This window comes from Gavia stellata, chromosome 16, assembly GCF_030936135.1.
Source record: "Gavia stellata isolate bGavSte3 chromosome 16, bGavSte3.hap2, whole genome shotgun sequence".
In the NCBI taxonomy this organism is placed as follows: Eukaryota; Metazoa; Chordata; class Aves; order Gaviiformes; family Gaviidae; genus Gavia; species Gavia stellata.
The window spans coordinates 18,169,141-18,191,960 of NC_082609.1; the positions used below are offsets into that span (position 1 = coordinate 18,169,141).

General features: G+C 39.4%; 1 protein-coding gene across 1 annotated transcript; it reads right to left on the reverse strand.

Moving 5' to 3' along the window:
- Positions 1–1,630: 1,630 nt before the first annotated feature.
- Positions 1,631–4,814, reverse strand: KCNMB1 (potassium calcium-activated channel subfamily M regulatory beta subunit 1). Its single transcript, XM_009813518.2, has 3 exons — positions 4,657–4,814; positions 2,896–3,085; positions 1,631–1,917 (listed from the first exon to the last, which is right to left on the reverse strand). Exons 1-3 carry the CDS (start codon positions 4,791–4,793, stop codon positions 1,648–1,650), a joined length of 597 nt encoding a protein of 198 aa, XP_009811820.1. The 5' UTR covers positions 4,794–4,814; the 3' UTR covers positions 1,631–1,647.
- Between the last annotated feature and the right edge of the window lie 18,006 nt (positions 4,815–22,820).

The following is a 22,820-nucleotide window of genomic DNA, read 5'->3' on the forward strand; positions in this document are numbered from 1 at the left end:
AACAGCAACATCCAACCTTCATTCACCTCTGCTGAGCTGAGAGGGGAGCAAGGTGGCAGGGCCGACTGATTTGCTGGACTGAGTAGAGTAGTCATGAGCAAGTTCTAGTTTGCAAACTGGAGACTCTTTTTAAACTGCTGAAAAGTAAAATTTGGAGTAAAGCTTTGAAAGAGCCTATTAAATAAACCTCTCTGTCTATTTACAGCTAGCTTGTTCACCTCCTTCAGTACCAGTACAGTGCATTAGCTTCAACAGGTATCACGTTGCATGTTGAACGAGTGTTGCTAATGTTAATAACTGCTATTTTGTGCTATCCTGGTCTAATTTTGATTTGCTGATTGTGATGAAAAGGCAAATTCTGATACTTTTTCATTAGTAATGTGGGGAAATGCACGTAATGGGTTAATATTTCAGCCTTCCTCTTTATTACAATAAAAAATAGAAAATCGTACCACATTAATAACTTTTTTCCACTACAATTTAATGAATTTAAATTTGCATTTAAGCCTTGAAATTTCCCTGTGAATGATAGCTACTAAGTGGTTCATGAGCTGTGTGATGAGAAAGCTTGTACTAGTTGTGTCCCAAGTACCAGTCAAATACAGCATGCAGGAAGTAGCTTATGTTCCTCCTGTGTCAAGAAGCAATTTGAAAATTGGCCGAGAAAAACAGAGTTATTTTCAGAGAACAGAAAATGTGTCTATAAGTGCATTGAAGCATTCCTAAGAGTCTTGATGCTAGAAACAAACATGTCTCTATTGTGAAATATCTTTGTGCTAAGCATGCAAACTTCTGTGGTCACATCAGATTAATGTATTTAGTAAGACATCATGGATGTTTTCTACTATATAATCATACTCTTTATATCGTGACTTCCTTTCCTTAACAGTTTTATAATATATGCAAATGGCCAGCAGGTAGCGTTCCTTGAGTGGTACACTGTTTCAAAGTAAAGCAGAGCTAAGATTTGAGATAAATACAAAAACTTACTTCTAATATAAGCTTCTTTACCGTATCCTATACTTAATGCATATATTTCATTATATACAATTGGTGTTAGATGTTTAGAGTGCAAAATTCGTAATATCTGTGTGTATATATTTTGTTTTCGGGTGGTTTTCCCCCCTCCCCTTCCCCAAAAGCAGAGAGATCCATGATAACAAATATCTCTTTGGACCATAACAAAACTTATTTTCTTGACAGACAAGAGTATGCCATGAATACATACTGTATAAGTAACGAAGTATATAAAATGTGTGTCTGCCAGTAATGATGTATATGGATCTGTCACCAACTGGTCTCAACCAGCCAGAAAATTAGGACTCTATCTAAAATATGGAACAAGAGTTTAGTAGCAAACTTGAATTGTAGCTCTGTAAAGCAACTGTACCTCAGAAAACCCAAGGAAACAATAGATGGTAACTCAGTCCATGTTCTTATGAGGTATTTTCAGGCATTCCTGGGAATCAGTTTTATATTTTGTCCTCATGTAATGGATTGCCATCCATAGTGGGTACCATTCAGTTTTCTGGAATGCCTGCCCTTGGATTGGCATCTGGTATATTAAAAGTCACAAAATGTAGATAAAAGCAGGCAGAACAAAGGCACTTGAATATCTTGCAACAATCTATGCTAAATATTTATTTTCTACTGCCAAGCAGAAAGAACGGAAACATACTGACTAATTTTTACCAGAACAATAATCAGACATCCACCAGTAAACATGAGTGTAGGCCAAAGGAAAGCATAAAGGAGACCTTTCGGGGGATAAAGTCTGCTTAAAATGACAGTGGTCTGCGTTCCTTCTGGGTCGTAGTAGCACGGGAAAGTCTGTTGTTTTTTGAAATTGCTTGCAATTTTTTCTATTTGTGCTTTAACGTCTTTAGAGTTCTCCGACTTGCCTGGGATGTACGAGCACTGGAATAAGAAATCAAGGTGCTTCATTATAACAGCTACTCTAATACAGGGTTTGTACTTAAGTCAGACTGAGTAAAACGAACATGCTAGTACTGACAAAATCTTCTCTGGTTTGGCTAACATCCTTGGAGATCGCCTTGGTTTCCTTATGTCCATAACCCATTTGCCATGCTTCCCTGTTTCTGTCAGTGTGTCTATGCCCGCAGTCTGCAGATTTACAGGTTGGAGTAATGTTGTTGGAAACCAATAATAGATATGTGCTCGATATAAAACTGCAGCCTTTGGGACTGTCACTTTATTAATGCAGCGTCTCTGCTTTACCCAGGCGCTTCCTACAGTACCACTGCCTTCTCCATGAGTCCAGGTTTCCGCTGCCGTACTGGCCAGAAACAGTTGCAGACCGAACCAAAGACAAATGAGTTTTCTGGGCAATCATCTTCCAAAATTATTGATTTGTTTCTCCTTTACGTCTAAAACGTGCGTCATGTTCCCCACAGTACCCTTATTTCCCCTATCTTGGCTTTCTTTATTCCCTGCTTCGTATCATGCACCTAAAATGGAAGTAAAATTGGGATTTGTGCTCTTACTTGGGACAGTTTTTAACTTCAGGTCTCTTCTGTGACAATTCAACAAGCAACTGAGCAAACCACAGCTTATGAACTATTTCTTACCGTTGATCTTCAACTCAGAGACTTACATATTTTTAAATGTTCATATATGTTAAAGACTCACGTTTAGTTGGTGTAATTGCTTAACATGTAATAACTTTTAATATTTTATGTAATGTTTAAAACAAAATCCAAAACTGTAATTTCTGGACTATTTTAAAAATGCCTTGGTCTAAGCACAGACATTAACATGTAAAAGATTAACAACTCCTACTCTTACTCTGCTGCTTGGTTTAAAAACGATCACCCCTTCTCCTCAAAGGTGTTAGATAGCAGCAGAGAGCAATTATTCAATCTGTGTTGCAAGTACCTTAGGATTTCTTTCCAGTGTATCTTCAGTCTGGTACAGCATAACCTCTTGTCCTGAGGGTGTCAGATTAACCCACACCTGCAGACAGGGATAAGGAAAGATATCCTCTGAGCTTTCGTTGTTTGGGCAGAGAACTTTCTCCTTGATGTTGGCTTTGAGCAGCTTGCATACAGTTTCTGTTGTCCAGACACTAAAAAAAAAACAAACCAAAAGGTTTTGCTTTTAAATGCTTTAGCAGCATCTGTGACGAGTTGCATGCTGGAGATGCATCTGTGTGTGCCAGCTGTGGGTGGTGGCATGGGTAGAGTTCATGGCTGCTCAGTCCTGGTGCGGTGCACTTTGCCCACCCTAAATTGATGGCTGCACCTGGTGAGGGGCTGCTGTAGCAAAGCCCTGCAGGAAAGCATTTTTTTGTTCTTGTTTGTTATGCTTTTAGTGGTTTGAAGTTAGATTCTAACCCCATCTGTAATCAGTTTCAAGTGTTATTCAAGAAAGAAAAATTGCTATGAATCTCAATGTTTGGTAGTAAATATTTGGAAGTGCAGTACCCTGGTAAAGCCTGACCATATCATTAGAAAACTGGCTGAACATAGTGGAGCTTTTGACGTTTCAGAAATACTTTGATCGATTTAATTCTGTAATTCTCAGAACTCAGATCAGTTCCCATGTGTTTCCTCCCTTCTCTTTTTCTTCATTACATGGAGTTTTTGCATGAATAAGTAGCAGGATTTTGTCTGGCAAAAGTTCATTTTTTGCTCTTACTTATCCCTTTTTCTCAAAAGTTACTGTTATTACTGATACCACAGTAAGCTTTTTGCATAAAGCAGTACACTTTGGTGGCAAAAAAGCAAAGAAATAGTCTCACTCCACTTCTTAAGAAACTAATCTTTTCACATGCAAATGTATTTTGTAACGTAATCAGCAGGCTGGAAAATACGTAGACTAAATGTGAATTACTGTTTTAAAGGTAATGTTTTTCAAACATTTTTGAGCTTAAAGGTGCTCTTAGCAAGAAGAATGAGGTGGATGTACTACTTGTTTTCTACATCAAAATCTCAAGCATGAAAAACCAAGCTGCACTCTTTGTCTTGTTATTTTGTTTTGGGGTTTGGTGGTTTTTGGTTTTTTTTTTTTTTTTTTGCAAATTGGTTTTGTGTGTGGAGGCAGAACTTGCAAAATGAAATAAACATGGGTAATAGTAACTTCTTCAGCATTCATTGTATTCTGTGGCATTTGCTGTCATAGACTGGGCTGTTGAAAGTGCTGGCTTCTCATGATGGTTGATTTGAAGGTAAGCTATAGATTCTTGACTGAACAATTTTACCATGACTTCTGTTGCTCAAGTTTTTATAGTTTTATTAAAAACAACACACTCTCCTGCACACTGAAAAGCTTTTTTGCTTGTTTGGTTTTTTTTTTTTTCATTTATGCAAGACTTAGTTTTCCATTATCAAGCTTTGATAAGCATGGTTGTTTTTTGTTTTACATGTTTTCATAGTAAATGTTTTGGTTTACTCTGTTCTCATTCTAGCCCTGAGGATGATCATTCCCTCTTTCTTGTGCTTACCTGTAAAAGCCTGATGACTTCTTGGCTCACTTTTTCCTTCTCTTTTCTTCTGTCTTAAATTCTTACGAGCTCTTAAAGAACATGTTGTTTATTGCACAAAATAGTAACATATATTTCGGCACTGTTTTAATAATTGTATTTGATGCTGACAGGAAAAATAGCTTTGTATTCATAAAAAAAGTGACTGTTGTTACCTTTTAGTGTAGAATGGCACAATGGTGATCCCAATAAAAAAGTACATCATCATGGAGCACGCGACCATTCCCAGTCCCAGGCACAGGGCTCTTGTCTCCCCTCGCTTCTGTGCAGTCACCAACTTTTTTCCCAACATGATTTAGAGTTGTGAAATGTGAACAATCTCTTTCTGGTATAAAATAAAATACAGAAAGGAGAGGGAAAACATGACTAGGATTGGCTACAGGTATCACAGTTTTCTAACAAGTTTCTGAAATACGATGTATCCCATGGAGGAACAGTCCAATTTTTGCAAAAACTAGAATTTAAAAAAAAGCTACTGTGTTTTTTGTTATCAGTAGACTCCTTTTTACTTTCTGATAGTTACCATATAGTCTTTTAAAAAGTGTGGGGGGGAGGAGGTTAGGAGATGCAGTAGGAAAACCTGGGTACTTTTTGTGAGAGTTCTCTTAACAGCCTGATTGTCCTCAGCCTTAATTCAGTCTATTTTATGTTGCTGCTTCTCTGAAGTAAGAGATAACTGTGTTGTGTATTGGTAAAGGCTGCATGAAGGGAAAATCCTTCCACAGTAGAATCTGTTTTACATTATGCCTTTTCTTCTGGATTAGTCTGCAATGCTGTTGTCTTATTTCAAAAAAGCTGAAATAATTTAAATTTAACATTTGAGATGCCCGGTTCCAACTTCTGCATGTTTGTTGTTTGGCCTTGTCCCTTCAGGGGTGCTCAAAACTTGATGTCCAACGAAATAGCAGAGAAAAGCTGCATTTTCTAGGCAGAAGTAGTAGGATGCCGCCAAACACAACTGAACAGGATTGGAAAATACAGCAGTTAAAACTGCTATTGTTTCACCACAAGCACAGGGTCTGGACCACCGCTGGCACTAGCAGGAGAGTGCAAACCATGAAGGGCTGGTGTTGGTGTAACACCGGGGGAACTCTTAAGCAGAGCTGTCCGAACCTGAACTAGAGAGTGACTGACATTTCTCCCCCATTCCTTTGCCAAATAGCATTTCAAATTATCTTGCTAATGTTTTGATAAAGAGAATCTGAAAATATTTGCTGTGAATCTATATGCCATTAAATCAGTATGACTGGTGTATAGGATTAATATATAAATGGGCCATAACAGTAACAGAGTTCAACCCATCGCCAGTATCTGTTCTACTGACAGCTGTGACAAAGTTTGTGGGGTTTTGTTTTTTCATGAAAACGTGGTGCAAGCCATAGTTATGGCAAGTGATGAGATTGGCAAGATTTGTGTGGATTTTTTTGGGACAAGGGAGGAAAGCAGAGCAGAAGAACAAAGGTAAAATATGTTACGTACATGCTGAAACAGGTTTCAATCCCGTTCTCATGTGCAAGAGAACGCTGCACAGCTTCATGCAGTAGCTGATGAGCTTTCAGGATTTCAGCTTCAGGTGTATGCAGCTATGTAGTGTGTATCCTGACTGCCTGCCCTTCAGGTCGGTCTGGTCCCTGCCTAAATCCACATGTGTTCAGCTAAGCAATGGAGCAAATACCAAGACTTCAGCTTAGATGCAGTGTAAGACAAGCACAAGCCAAAGTTATCAAATAGGCTCTTATGAGTAGATGGTCTCCAGCTGCCCCAGGCTAGCAGAGCTGTGAAGTGGTACTGGGGGTGGGGGACAACACTGAGTTAGGTGAAAGATGAGATAAAGACACCATCAGCTCTTGAAAGAAAGAGTGTGAATGTAATCTGAATGTTGCTTTCTTTCCTATTAGTTCTATTTTTCACTGCTAAAAGTGACTGTTTAATGATCAAAGGAAAAAAGTATTTGAACATTGAAATGCTACTGGTTTTAGACTACTATAACACCTGAATGTTAGTGTTATTAACAATAAAATTATAGAAGTCTATGGACAGTAAACCAGCTTTGGTCATTTAGCATAACTTGGGGCTAGTTACAGAAATTTTTAATTCTATATTTTGAAGTTGCTAGTACAGGATATCGAGATGAAAGTCTATTCCAAGGTGTCCCTAGGAACAAAAGGAGTTATTGTCATTGGAATACTGAATTTTGTGCAGTTCCATATTTAATTCCCCTTTAAATAAAATATTAATATCCCTCATGAATTTTGCGTACAGCATTTTGAGGGCAATTGTTTTTCTGATGATCATGTACAATTCACTGGCATTGTAAGAGACATCTTAAGTTGGAAATTGCCATGAGATGAACCCTTCCTGCTTACTGGCATTTGTTTAATACAGAATGTGAGCTAATGCCCTTAAATAAGGCTGTATTGTGTTTTTCTTGGTCTATGGGACTATAAATAGAACATCTGGCATCAAACACTGCCAATGTGCTTGCACTGTGCCTGCATGCTTGTGTATAACCATGCACAGAGGCATATGCATCCCATAAAGAAACCTGGGCAAATGTTAGTAGGGACTGTTCCTTGGAAACTTCCGTTGTTTCTTTTAGTTCTGTGGGGGAAAAGTTGAAATAGCATTTTCAAAAAACAAAGAATTCAAAAATATTTAAAATATTGGAACACTGTACGACACTGCACCTTAAGACCAACTGATACTAAACTGACTCTCCTTTACCTATTGTGCAGCTTGGTCAAAGGCGAAAATGGAATAAAGGAGCATCTTTGGTCCTGGAGCATGGGCTCTAAGACTATGTGGTACCTGCATGGCGGTTCCTCATAACACAGTGGGAAGCTAATGATAACTGAAAACCTGCATTGTTAGCAAGAAATTTTTACATACAGTAACAATGATTAATCTTTAGTTCTGTGGGAAAATGAAAAATTGCAAGATTGGTACTGCCACCACAACTTGTGGAAAACTTCTAGTAGCCTAGTGCTGTTAATCTCTTGTGTTTTAGATGAACCATAATGTTTACAAAGCTGTCCCAGCTACGCTGAGAAATAGCGGGGTAATCAGACCCCTTGTTACATGGAAAACAAGAACTGTGGGACTATTAACCAAAGGATTAATAAGAAATGTAATTGCCCCATCAGCCTGCTTGAATGTCAGCCACATACACAGCAGAGGTACCAGTAAACTCATCCTTTCTACTCATCTTAATCTGCCAGACTACCTCTTTAAGACACATAAGGAATTTGTAAGTGTAAACTGGAAATTTTCTCAAGTGGCCAAGAGGCTTTCCCAGCATTATGTGCATTGTTGTTCCCCATCATGACACCAGCCAGGCTGCCTGACCCTGGTTCTCTGTGTGGGCTGCTACGTGATCCTTTTTGCCTCTGCTCCCCAAATTCAGATGTCTGCTCCACCCCAAAGAGAATAAGAACATCTGAATTATGCAGAGAATGTTAACAAGAAAGATTCGTCTAAAAATATCTTGCTGAGTGCTTCTATAAACATAAAAAATAACCGGCTAGGTCTTCGGGCAGTGTAAATCACAGGTGCTCATGTCACTGTTGTGTTACTGCACCATATTAGCTGTAAATGTGGTCCCTAAAACTGAAATACATACTTCCTGCTGCATTTTTTATGCTTTAAAATTTAGAAGACCAGAAAAATCTGTAACACCACCCATGTGCAGAATAGTTTAAGAGGAAATCCAAGTCAGTGAAGGAAACCCCATGTTCATTTTTTTCCTCCTTTCATATTTAAATATTCTTATGTTCTTGTGCTGAAAACCCTGCCTTTTTTTCTGGCTTTCAAGACAAAGGAATGCTGCATGCATATGGAAAAACATGTTTATTTGGAATTTCCCCAGTGTTTTAAAGGTTAATTTTTTTCAGATTAAAAATTCTTCTCTTCTGTCTCCTAGCTCTGTCAATGTATATTAGGAGGACTGTTGAAAGAGCTAATTAAGTGTTTCCTCTGACAAAATCGTTAAATCTTTGAAAAATGAAGCACTGCAGAGGACTTGGTTGGCCCAGGAATTCTCTGAGCTTATTTGAATTGGAAGATGTTGAAGTGTGTAATGTGGGGTTTAGTCCGGCCTTCAAGAACAAATCTAAATGTGTCTTTTGCATTGAAGATTGTGGGGTGCCTCCATAATAATTAGGAAAATGTAAGCTCCAAATCTTTTCGTAATGTTCTCTCTCCCTAATCTTCTTCTTCAGCCTAGTTAAATTATACAGTACATTAGCTGTGCAATTTCAATGTATAATCACTGCATTGACAGCTGCTGGTGATAGGGATGCCATCTGCTCAGGTTTGGAATAGAGTCCCCTCTTCTGGTTATTAGTTGTGTTTGATACTCGGTGGAAAGTCTCTGTGTCCTCCCCGTCTCTTGAGGAGTTTCCAGTGCTGTGACCTCCAAGAGTTCGGATGGGACCTCTCTCAGGGTATTCCAGGCTGCTCTTAACTTGGGTACGACAGTATCGGTAGCACTGATGAATTCATCTCTCTTGCTTGCAGAAGAAAGGGTGTTAAAACCTTCTCTCAAATTTAAGTTGGGAATAAACATTAATCATGAGCTAGTAGTTTGTTTCAGCTAGTTTATCCTACAACATACGGTGAATTTCCAGTGAGCATTTATGTATTGCTTTCAGATGAGCATCAAGCGCTAATATTACATCACACCAAGAAGAGTGATGCAAGTCATCCGCATCTCTAAAGAAATGAGGAGTTTTTTAACAGGCTTGGACCTTTACCCTTTGGTCTCCACTGCCTCTGTGTACAAAATAGCCATTTGCTTTCTCCTATCAAGTCACCTGGTTTTATTCTCAAAACGCCTTGTGTGGACAACACAAAAATTGCTGGCTTTGCTGGGTGTGTAAGAGGAACACAGTATTCATTGCCAGTTTATTGGCCCACTACTTTGTGTGGGAACATGAAGGCAACCATAAGTTTTAGATCTGTAAATACAAGCTCTGTACTGGCTATGCTACTGCAGCAGAGCTACACAACTTACGTATTTATTACTGTCTCTGAGTAGAATTAGTCTGATCACTCATACTTGCTTACCTGTTCCTGTGAGCGTTTTAACACTGGTTAGATTCTTCTTCCTTTCTGTTTCAATCCTGCCCTCATCCTCTTCTTGTCTACTGCCCCACCACTTATATCCTGGACAACAGGCCTGAAGTCAAAACAACATTCGAGTTAGCACTTGCTTCCCCTCTCCCCACTCTCCATTTCCTACTCTAGCATTTATAAACATTTCTTGCTGGTAACAGGTCTGCCTTTGCGAGGGGTGCTGTGACCAGGGAACACCAGTTTTGTTCATTGCAAATTGATAAGAATCCATTACTTAAAAAGCATTCTGTCCATCTGGGACCACAAATAGTGCGTGTGTGTTACAGAATAAGGTGATGCTGAACCTCGATGGAAATGTGCACAGAAAAGAAGATTCTGCCATGAACTCATGCAGCTGTCTTGGAAACCTGGAACAGCAATATTTTGACTCTGTGACATGATACAATTACACTTATTTTATGAAATATGCTGTATCATTTTCATTTATTAATGAATTGTTTACCTGATGTGACACTAGAGTGAATTAAAGAAGTTAGCTGTTTTCTTTGAAAACCTATAAAGTTGTTTAAGAGTAATTATGTCAACTTTTAAACCTAGTGGTTCTTAAAAAAAGAAGGAAAAAAAAAAGAAGACAAGTTACTTGCTCAGTTCAGCAGCTCTGAAATTTTTCTAGAGTGCTTCTTTTGGATACCGTGCAGTACAGGGCTGCACACAATGAATCAATTTAAAAGTAGATTTCAGGGAAGCCTGAAAGAGTTCAAGTCCCTGGTTCCTCTCTAACTCAGTTAGAGGTAGACAAGCACAGCCTCTAAAGGAATGCTAAACACCCAAAGCTGTGAAACTCCTAAGAGTAAAGGTGTATTTGCCATTAAAATGAATAAAAGCTATGATCTCATATGGGCTGCAGACTCATCAGATTCTGTGGTTTGAAAATATTACCATTATCTTTGCTAATAATTATGGAGAATTATCAGATTGTGTCCAGTTACAAAAGAGAAAACAACTTAACTTTTCTGTAGCATGTGGGCTATCTGGGCTGTCCTCCATAGTGCTGCAGGTTTAGAAAGATTGTTACTTCCAAAAACACTGTCTTTTAAAAACCCAAAGCTATTGCATGCTCCCAAGGAAAAGCAGTTTCTTAGAAATATACTTACTGGTTTTGAAGAAATGCTTCTTTCTCTGATGAAAAAACTTCTGTTGCATGACAGACTAGGGATAGTAGTGGAACTTAGAGCTGAAAGGGATTTTTTTTTTTTTTCTTGTGCTTCTCTGGGTTTGTTTTGCTGTGGCTGAACTCCTAACTTAGTTCCCCTATTATGAAGCTTTCTGTAACCATAAATGGTAAGGTATGAAAGAGTACTGTCCTTTTGAGATTAATTGCTGAAAACCAGGAAGCTACAATACTAAGACCGACTACAGCTGAAGAGACTGAATTTTCTCATACCCTAGGGCTCCTTTACCACATATCCCGGTGGATTTCTCTTAGGGTCTTTCTCCTTTTGTACAGCTTTTTACTTTAGAAATCTGATAGGTCTTTTGGGTAAGATTTAAGGAATTGACTGTATTGATGACCAGTGGTACTGATTCTTCATTCTTAATACCTAAGCTCTTAACAGCTGTGTGTGAATGCTTTGTTGCCACTAGTTTTGGTCAGTTTGGATGCAACAGATGCTAAAATTTTGACTGTACATCAGAGCCCTATAGACAAGAACAAAGCAACCATCATGCCATAGTGATATTACCGTCCAGCATGTTCCTCTAGCCAAAAAGCCCAAGTCTGCTTCTGGAACATATAAACAGATGACTCCTAGCACAGAGCTTCAGAGAAGAGCTAAAATAATACTTTTTTGGAGAGAAGAAAACTCTTCTATTGGGAGACAAAAGGTTCTGAAATGAGCTAATCCAGTGGAAGCATTAAGAGTGTTCCAAGCATTGTAAACAAAGGTAGGATCCCCTCCACCCTGCTTTAGTTATCTAATAATTGGCTGTTTCAGCTTAAGCTGGTCTTCCAGGATTGCTTTTGGTAAAAGACTTGAAATTGACATGTTCAGAGGCTTCATGCTGTCTGAAGATAACAGACGAATCTCCCCCAAAAGGACCCTTTCTATTATTATTGATGCAGAAGAGAGCACACAAAGCTAACGTGGATTTAGATAACTGTCTGTTAGACACTTAAAGCTAAGTTAAATGAAGCCTGCTACCTTCACCTAGATTGGAAAGATTTATCATCATAGCCATTTTTTAATATTTGAGAAGCGATGTAGCTAAATTTAAAGAATGACTTTTGAAGGTTTGGAAAAAGTGCCTTATGAACAAAACTTATTCCCAGATAAAGCGTGATCTGGTTGGGTGGAGTTTTCTATCATTTCTTGATACGTAGAAAACAAGACTGAATATTTCAAAGATACAGGCTCTGGCTCAAGCAGAAGTCATGCTTTTAATGAGGAATTTATTAAAAGTGATTTTTGAGCTGTGTGATTCAAGAGTCAAGGTAGAAAACAAAGTAACCCCTGCTGACTGAAATTCATGAATCTCCAACTCTGGCTGTCTCTCCTGCCTGCTCTCCTTAACTCCAATGGCTAATACACACGGACCAATTTTTAACTGCTGCACTAAGGAGTTCTGCTGCAAAATTAATGCAAAACTTGTGGATTCCACAGGCAAAACAGAGACTACATTTTTGAAGTTCCTCAGTGTACTGAAGGAGGTGGTGGTAGAGAGCTCTGGCTCAGTTTGAGATGCACTGGTGATTCATTTAAATAGACAGAAGCTATGTTCCAAGTCTGGTGCTGCACACTATCTTTTGCTTGTTTCTTTTTCTCTCACGTACGCTGCAGACGTGCAAGTCCAGGTGGCCACTGGCTCCTGGAGAACTAACCCAATAAAATTATGTGGGTCTGCTAAAGGGAGGCACTGTGATGATACCCACTTCTAACCCTGGGATATTTCAATGTACCACTGGCCTGTACAGGGTGATGCGTGTGCATGAGAGCTGTATCAATGGCAAACCAAATGTTTCTTGTATTATAAACTGTAATTCTGCATTATAGTCTAACATAACCTCTTTCTTATTAAAATCGCATAGAATATTTTTTTTTTGCAACTTGAAGGGAAGGAGGAAGAAGGAAAAATCTGGTGATTGAAATCACCATGCTCTTTTGCCCTGCTGCTCCTTTTCCTTGCAGGAGCTGCTGTCCCCACTCCTCCTCTAGCCTTGCTACTGGCTATCATGGTGGGACACCGTGAACCCCCTCGCCTGCTTGTTCAAGGCAGGATTTCCCTGTTTTCAGAGGAGCACAGGACCAGCTGTAGCCTCTGTGTGAGGATCTGCTGCTGGGACACTAATTCACTACTTATTTGTAAGCTATATAACTGGCGGTACACTGTTCCTCCTAGCCTTACACTGACCCAGTGAGGGGGTGTGGGGTCACTGCTGGAAAGGCCGAGTTCTTGAGAGTGCTCTTTGACTATGGGTGGCAGAACAAATCAAGGCCAGTTAGGGTCAGCTGGAGCTAAAGGCAGAAGCCCCTGTTGGTCTAAGATCCTTTTGCAAATAGTAGTTTCTAGCCAAGACAAAAAATTTTGCAGGCGCCTTTCCAGGCTTTGCTTGAGGTGCTGCTTTAATGTTTGATCCCTGACTATAACTGGGGAAGAAAAGGGGAAGACAAACAATGTCAGAGTAAGCTTTTCTGAACTTCAGATACTCTATGTTGAATAAGAACAAGTTTCTTTTCAATGTCTTGCTTCTCACTTGTTTTATTCCAAGGTATTAAACCCTTTGGCTAAGGCCAAAATAAATTAAATTTGAGGGATAATTTCTCATGATTCTTTAAAAAATGAGCAATGCTTCAACTTAGAAAAAACTGCTGTGTCTGTACGTTAGTGAAGAATCTACATTTAAAATTATCAGTCTCCAGAACTGCAAGAAGCTATCAGACAAATTTAAGGGAATTAAGATAAATATTTCTGAGGAGTTATTTTCTCTGTAAGTGCTAACGGAAGAAAAAACGTGGGAGAGAAGGCAAGTGGCTGTGAAAGAGAAATTGTGTAAACATTAGCAGACAAGGATTGTAGCTCTGTTTTGCAGATAAAAATATGGGGGGACTGTAAACATTATAGCAGTGGTAGGGGAAAAGAGTTTCTGGTGTTTATTTGCTGTACTACTCTGTAGTGAGTATTCAAACCATTGTCCTTTGTACCATTTGTATTGGAGAATGCTTTGTTCCAGCTCCCTTTTGTTTCTGATGGGACCCGGTCCTCAAAGGTGTGTGTTAGTTCAGAGGACTCTTAACCCACCCAAGGAATCGGACTGACTCCGCTGTGATTCTGAAGCGTCAAGGAAGCTCAAAAGAGTCTGGTTCGACCCCACGTGCAACTGAACAGTTTATTGCTGTGACATCACATGAATTAAACTTATTTCGTGTTTGCAGATGACCTGTTGTGCATTAGGCTGTCCTACGTTACAGGTGGATCTTGCTGGAAGTCCTAGTCAGGTTATAGAAATAGGCAAGCAGAAGTGAATTTGCAAAGTGTAAACTCCCTTTTGGCTCTAATGTAAAGAGCAGCTCAGGAGTTAAAAAGGGGGGAAAAAAAATAATCAATATTTTTTAGTTGTCAGAACTGCTTATTCCATTCTTCTAAGCTGATCGTCCATAAGGGTTATTTTCATGTTAGGGCATAAGAAAAACTTAATGGCTGTGAGACAGAGCCAGTTTAATAAGTATTGCCATTTTATTTCCAGGACTTTCTATTGCTTCTAAAGAATCAGTGAGCTGTGAAATGAGAACAGTTGTTTGGATCTTCAGAGAGCCCCGCAAAGTTATTAGCTCCCCTCTTCCTAATTGAAACATACTCATAGTGTAGTACATCGTCATTTTTAATGGGCATCATAAAGAGAAGCTGTGGCTCTTGAAAAGGAACAATCACATATTAAAAATGATGTGAGTTAGAAGGAGGAGGATGTCCTAAGTGCAGGGATGTCTAAATCAGACACAGGCAAACTTTAGGACTCAGCTGCTTCCTTTTAAATAACTAAATTAACAAACTGCTTGTTGGACTTGCTGATAACTCACCAGTTTCATGAGGGCTGAGGGAGTCCTCAGAACTTGTCACATAGATACATAACCAGGGATTTTGATTTGTTTGGCCTCCAACTTCGCAGCATGGGGGCTGTGCGCTTGTGATAATTCCTTGAGTGAAAGGTAGCTGTGTCATGATGGGCCTCCCTGCAATGTGTTGTACATGTAGTAAAGCATAATGCTGTGGTAGGACTTCATTTCTCTCTGAAGTTACTGAGAACTCTTACTACTGTGTCTTGAAACTGAAGTTAGAGAGGATGCCTAACTGTTTGCTGCATCCAACCCTCTGTGGATACATACCAACTGATTTCAGAGAATAAGGGCATGGTTTTCAATCAAAGAATAAGTGCATGTGCTCTTTTCTTAGTTTGGATCTTGTATGTGTAATGAGTTCTTAATAATGTTATTCCAGATAGGGGAGCCCTCAATACTTAAAAAAACCAACAACCACCACAAAAAAAACCCCCACACCCAAACAAACAAACTCTTGCCACATTGTATAGAACTTTCAATTGTGAATTTAAAAGTATTTTATAGAGGGAGGTCATTACTGTTTATTCTTGCTTTATTAGATGGGCACAAGAAGATAATTGCCTTTACCTGGCAAGTGAGAGGCAATCAGATGACTGGGTTTTCTGAGCTTCTGCGCTGTGCTCTGTCCAGTTTGTAGTTAGAAGTACAGGGGAGGCATGAAGGTTGCCCTGAGACCACGGCCTCTTCCACCTTACTCTTTTTCCTGTCACAGTGACTTGTGCTATCTCACTGTTAGATGCTTAGCTGTATTGACAGCAGCAAGCAAACCTGAATAACAAATTTTCAGCATAGTCAGGAACTGGTGTTGTCTGCTTTTGTCTGAAAGTGTGTCTCAGGCATGTAATGCATATCACATTACACTTGATGCTGATGGGAACTTTATGCAAAGACTGAGTAGTATCTGATTTCAGGTAAACAGAAGCTGCTAGGAACGTAGACTCATGTTCAGCTTCTCATGCTCAAGTTAACTACGACATGGAGGAAATGCAAGGCCTTTCCTGAACTTGCGAACTTAGTACAGCAATTCTTTGATACAATAAAGTATGAAATATAGTATACAGGTACCATGTGTTCATGCTGGGAGATGGAAGCATTGCCAAATAATCAGGACAGATGTTTATCCAATTTAGCACGGAGGGCTGACTCTAGTAGTGTTGTTGCTAACAGTCTCTGCTGTCATCTGTGAAGTTGGTTTCTGCAGTGAAATGGGTAAATTTCTATTTCTGAACTTTCTGTTCAGTGTTTGTACTGTATCTGAAAGAAGGGCTTTCAGCTCCTCATCTATAGAAAAAGAACAGTATGTCTTTTCTTACTATCCTAAGGCCAAATACGTTAGTGAAATGTAATTTTGTAATGGAAGGCACTCAGTATATTAGCAGAGTATAACTCAGTATGTAGTCTGGCCAATGAAAGGAAAATTGGTTTTTTGCCTGTATTGGATAGCTCTCCAAACTGACAAAATGCAGGCAGAAAAGAGGAGAAACATAAAGAAGCTTTCACAAAATATTTACACGTGACAGTCTATGATGTTAAGTAAGCCTATGGGAATGTTATTTCTGAGCAGATGACTAGAATTGCATGGTACTGTAGAGCAGAAGAGATCAGAGAGTTGTCGTTAGGACTTCTTTCTTTTTACTTTTCGAAACTAAATAGAGCTCCTGTATTTCTGTCTAACAAACCCCAGGTAGCAGTATGGCGATGGGCAGTTTAACAGGTTCTGGATACGTCAGACCTATTGTGTATGCAATTTGCAGACGAGCGCCTTAAGTTAAGCAAATCCAGCATGTTCTGTGTGATTTAATTTACTGCCTAAGTTCTGGACATCAGACAGTCTGGTTATAGTGAGTCTTATAGAAATGATAAAAACTTTTTTCTTTCCTGGCTTGAGGGAGAACCTCTGTTTTGGGGAGCCTGGATATTGATAACTTGAGTATAAGGCATATACCATAGGTAATATTTTGTGGTTGCTTATCAAATAATACTTTAAAATTGGGGCAGTTGGTATGGTTCACTGAACTGCTTGTTGAAATCCCACAGTTGGAGGAGCCTGTTGCTGCCTGCTATGATCCCTGATGCCATTGCTCCCTTTGCTGGGAGCTCTGCTCCCTGACGTGCTGTTACTACTGTTAGCTGGGTGGTGCAAGGTGCTTCCTACCTCTTTGTCCATGCCCGTGCATGGACACCCTTTACTGCTGTCACACCTTTACTGCTCTCCTGTACTGGGAAAGGGGAATTGAGAGGGTCGCACTAGCCCTCAGCTTCCTATACTTCCAAAATACACGATACTCTAAGTGTATCAGCCTTGCTGCAGTGAGTGATGAAGTCTCCAGAAAAGAGATACAAAACATAGTGGTGGAAAGGTTGATGTTCCTTCTTCTTCTGGAATTAAATTGCTTAAAGGCAGGATAAAAAACCCAGCAAAACAAATGGAAGTATATTATGAAAGGCCCTTTGTGTCTCTTCCACACCTGTTCTATATAGAAAAGTTCACAATTTGTTTTTTCTTTCTTTTGCCCAAAGTCAGGTTGATATAAGGAATTAAAGTAAATCTTCTTTTCCTTAACATTATTCTTTTGTTGCAGAAAGTTACTGTAAATGAGACTCTTGTCTATAAATAATAGCATTGATCTTGTGTTCCCTGAAGCAGTTAAATTTCCTTCTGGAGTGCAGTACCAATATCTAGACATTTTATGTGCTTTACTATACAGTTTTCATGAAAGTAATGTGATTACTCTGAGCTCTTCCTTTACCTGGGGAATTTTAATCCATTTCAAAGTAACACTGCCCCAAGAAGTTAATGGCAGATAAGTTTTTGGCTTATGGAGCAATTTCTACTGTGATTAAAAACTCAAATGAGTCCTTGGTAGCAGAGATCATTAATTTTGCCTGCATAAGAGAGGAGGTCATGCAGGCTACTACTACAGCAACCTGGCACTGGACTTCTCCATGATTTGCGGCGTGTCTCAACTGAAGATTGGCTGAGATATATAGCAGATCAGGGGAACATATTTTGTGATTTGTATTTTTGCATATTCCCTGGTTGAAGTACATTTACTCTGTGCTGATGCAGAGAAACAAAAGCCTCAGCTGTCCTGTGTGTGGAGCACGTGAGGGCAGTGCTGGAGGGAGATGTGTGGCAGGAATGTGGTGGTGAGAATTGCTGGGAAAGGGTCTTTTTCATGCATCAGAAACCCTAACTTCCTATCTTGACGGAATAGAGGCAGAAATAGAGGTAACTTTCAGACTTCTCTACCTTTTCCTACTGGTCATGCTTTTGGGTTGGTAGCATTTTTATTCTGTCATCTTGGTCTTTGTGCTTTTAGTACATTTATTTTCTTGCTTTCTTTATTGATAACTGAAGATTGAAATATCAGGACAAGGCACGGATACTGGGAAGGAGAAGCGCTTCTTCAGGGCAGGCAAAGATGAAAGGTTGTGTGATTCTTGGTCATTTCAGTGTCACTTCTGCCCCCAGTTTTACTGCAGGGCTGTCTTCTCCTGGTGCAGCACCTGGCCCTGTGAGGTCCTGGTTGCCAGAACCTGTGGTGAAGCAAATGGTTCTTGTGCTGCATGGATGTGTTTGCATCTCAGAGAAAGGGAAAAAAGAGTTGATGGAAATACCTAACAAGCTCGTACTCAATATCACAGAGAGCAAAAAGGAGTTCTGTGTGCAAATTTAAGTTTCCCAGAGAGAAAAGGGGAATGAAAGCTGAGCAAAATAAATTATCTGGGCCATTAGGACATACATTCTATTGGAAATATATATATATAGGCTGTACTTGCACACAAACAATTCCTGCCTTGAGTTCTTATCCATCTTCTCTTCACCAGGAAGGTTTGAGAGTGTACCTGCATGGACTTGATTGCATAGGTTCGATTACACCACATTGGCTTCCCTTTCACTAATAAAAATGTGATTCAATGTGTAAATTCTCCCTCCTCGCAATGATTATATGTAAACGTAGATAAAATCAATTGAAATTTGATTTAGTTTTGCCAACCATTTTGGGCTGAGTTGTCAGTCTTCAAAGACGTGAATAAAATGTGTACTGTTAGAGTAAATAGCACTAATTCTTTTTGTGGGAAGAAGAAACCAACAGACCTTACTCTGTCACTGTCAGCTTTCCTTACTTTAACTGTATATTTATCCCTTGGACTCTAGTGTTTTCACTGTTGATGTTTAGTTTCTTGGTTTCTGTGTTATTGCTGCTGACCTTGCAGTCTTGTGAGAAGGAGTAGACTGATGAACCTAGCAAGAAACCTGTGACCATCAGGAGCAATTTGATGTTTGTGCATACCATCTGCAGGAACTGGCACTTGCAGGGGACAAGGCGTTTCTGCAATAGCAGGAGGCTTTCCTAGAAGTGAAAGGAATGAGCGCTTTGTTTAGGAGGTATGATATGGTTTTCTGCTTGTTTTAAAAACGCAGATGGAAAGAAAGAATTACTGAACTGTCAGTAATCACTGACCTTCCAATAAATGTTTAGGCATGTCCTTTCCTTCAGGAAGGGATGTTCTGTTCTCTGAACGGCTGGACATGTTTAACAAGCCTCTGAGAAGGACGTCTAACCCAGGATGTGGTGTGAATTGCTTTGCCCTGATTTACGTTGTTCTTAACGATGGATGCAAGTGTGACTACAATAAGGACATTCCTTCTATTCCTATAAATCCAGGCTGAGTATTTTTTTCCCATCTCAAATGCAGTGAGTGCTGATGTTCGTATGGTTCGGAGCCTTGTTTTACAGACTCAGTTTCTAGTAATGCAGGTGATTATGAGAGGGAAGACCTTTGTAGCTGAGCAGAGTCCCCTGTAGAGTGAAATGTTTCTGTTGCACTTAAAAATGAGTACTTGGAGAACTGGATCCCAATAGCATGTTTTTTGCTTTTGCTTGCAGAGGAAGGGAGTTGAACACTAAAAAGTTACTTTTTTCTTATCCTTCTTAACCCCTTTTGTATCTCATGGTACTGTAATTAGAGAGCAGTAAACAGGGATATATGAAAACTAGTTTCAGGTCATAGTTCGGATTGCCTAAGCCAGAGAAGATGTTGGAACCAAAAGCAATTTTAGGACAGCTCCTGAACCTTGGTGCTATAGAGTATGCTGGACTGTTATCCCTCCCAGTATTTGTAGGGGAGCTTTTTTGTGGTATATAATGTAATTGGAAATGCCTTGGAGAAAAGACTAGAAATCTGCTATCCCAGCCGCAAGTCAGTGACCTTATCTCAGAACATGGATACTTTCCTCTTTCCAGAGAGATCCTGCTGGTGGGTTTATTTGTGTGTGAAGTAGAAATGCTCCAGCATGAATGAGAAATTGAGCTATGCTCGTCTGTGACATTGTTAAATTGAAGAGAATATGAGGATGTGTGTGGACTTGCAAAACTGCAAGACCTCTGTCCAAAACTTTGCTTTGAATTAATAAAGAAAGATTTTTCTACTTGGCCTTGGGAAATAAATCCAAATCAAATATATAAGTTCAGCCTCCAAATGAAAATATCAACTGTTTGTATGTGACTATTCTCAGTAGAGTTTGTTTTAAGAAGACTTATAAAAATACAAGCATTTTATGTTAGATTTCTACTTGTCTTGACACAGTTTCTATCCAAAACAAACTTATAAACCCCAGCCCTTCATTAGTAAGCTTCATTAACAGTGCTGTGCACTTTAATAGGAGCTTCTGAGATGTTTCACAGGTTTTGGAAACCTCTTGATGAAATGCTATGGTTCGCTACTTTAGGGCATAAACAGTGGCGATGTTTAATCTTTGTTATCTCTGTTTGTACTTGCTCAGCAGTTCTGCACTCCCACTGGATTTCTTTGTTCTTAGCAAAATTATTTTATCCCCCTCAGGTTCTTTCAGTCTGTTGCTTTTCTCATTCAATTTCTAGGTGAATAAGCTTTTTTTTCAGGCTAAAGGAAAGAAAAAGTAAAAACTGCTTCCTGAACTTTGAATATGTGTGATCAGTTATGAAAAACTGCAATGTTCATGGGGAATGATGTGTGAAATATGGGTACTCTGCAGCAGCAGGCTTTGAATTGGGCCTCAAGTCAATGGTCTTGACTTACACATTTTTATTTTTTGGGGGGTTTGGGGTGGTGGATGGTAGTGTCTCTAACAATAGTTGGATTTTTTAAAACATTAACATATAAAGGTGGGTGAAGAATATTAGATAAAAAGCAAAATGTTGTGCCCTCTCGACTCTACAAGATGGGATTTTTCACAGCTTGCCTTCAATGGCAAGAGGATGTATGTTGACAACCTGACCTTAAGTAGTGTTATTTAAAACTTGGTGTAAGTAACTGAAGCAAATTTTTGACAAATAGAAGAATTTGCTACTGTAGTATTTCTTGCAGGTTTGCTGAAAAGAAGGAAAATGTAGGGAATAAAGCCACAAACCAGTACTCTAGTGAATCAATGTCTGTAGTGTCTTTTCTCCAACTATGTATGGGCACCTTTTTGTCTGGCAGAGAAGCTAAAGGAATGGTGAATGGTGAAACAAGAGAGGACAGACCAAGTGTCTGTGGTATATCAGGTGCAATTTCCTGTGTATGTGATTAGAATTTGGCCCACAGTGCCCAGGTACCGATCCTGGGCATTCCTGATAAATAATCCTGTTACAGAGAACCATGACTTAACAGTTTCATCTTGACAAAATAAATGAAGCCTGCTGTCTGGTTCTTATGGGTCATAACAAAGTTCTCAAACTGAAAATAATCAAGTATTACTGTGTAAACTGTTTGAGGCTAATCAGGCTCCTTATGAAAACGAGAGCCAATAATGTATTGATATTTCTCCTCTCTCCCTTACCCTACTTTTGATGCAGGTGCTCTCCAAAAACCTTACAGATTGCTGGCACTGACATGGTAGGTGCAGGAAGTGTGATAAGCTTCCTTTATATGATTTGGGGTTTTTTGTCATGTGCTAAATAGCTATGTGTATAAGGTGCCCTTTATATAAAGTGTTTTACATCTTGCATTTGAATTAACAAGATTAGATTCCTGCAAAGGCAATTATGCCAGGATAATAGCTGCACATGGGAACATCTCCATAGTTTCTTCATTAAAATATTTTGGAAATAACTAAGGACATGCTAGCCAAAACCTGTTCAAAATCTGCAGAAATTGGCAGGTGTGTATCGGGGGGAACAGGCAAGAAAATTGATCAGGATGTTTTGCAGGGTTTGCAAACTTCTTATAGGATTTTAAAGCCAGGTTCAAGACACCAAAATGATTATAATGGAAACTAAGGGACAGTTACAACTTGTATTCATATTGTGTGCTCATGATCCAGAACGTGCAGCACGTGTCTGCCTGTCGTTCACCTGATAAGACCTCTGTGATGCCAAATAATAAAATGGCATGAATGCCTCATGATGCCCTGCTGATTTCTTTCACAGGCCAAAAAGCTAATGCATCCAAACTTTTAAAAAACTGAACTCTGGCTGTGCTCATTGGATCGGTTCTAGAGAGCTGAGATAGCACAGGGACTAGAACCATGTGCATGCCAAGAATTTATGATGACATGATATCCAGCTGGTCTAACATATTGCCTCATTTGCCTGCATTATGTTGCCACAAGATGTATCCTAGCCCTATCTAGTTTCCTTACATTCTAGGTATAGCAGGGGTGCCGAGACAATATTGTGTACCCTCAGCAGGTGCTCTGAAAAAGGAGCGTTTTCTAATTCCTACTATTTTCCTTTTTGCATGTAGAAAGGAAGACTCTTTCAAAGCATTAGCAAGCAGGCATCATGTAGTTGACTGCTTCAGCTTTGAGTTCAGTGATATTGGGCTTATATGTGCAAAACCAGTCTATGCCAGACATTTTGCTGGGCAAAACAGGCAGTATGCTTTGCGTTAAACATTCTGGTTTCCTTTAGTTCTCTTCATTGCTTTTGACATTACAAACTTTTGGATAGCTCCAGATTCGCATTGAGCCTGTGGGACTTGCTTCTGACACTGCAGTCAGCCTCCCGAGGCCCTCAAACACAGCTTTCCCACACTTCATACCATTTCGGGGGTCAAGATTTTTGCCTTCCCTTGTTGCATTTCCTACCAATGAGTTTACAGTCAAAGTTCTGGCTTTTCTCAATATACTTCATGGTCCACAGAGTTAGTGACGCAACTCTTCTAAT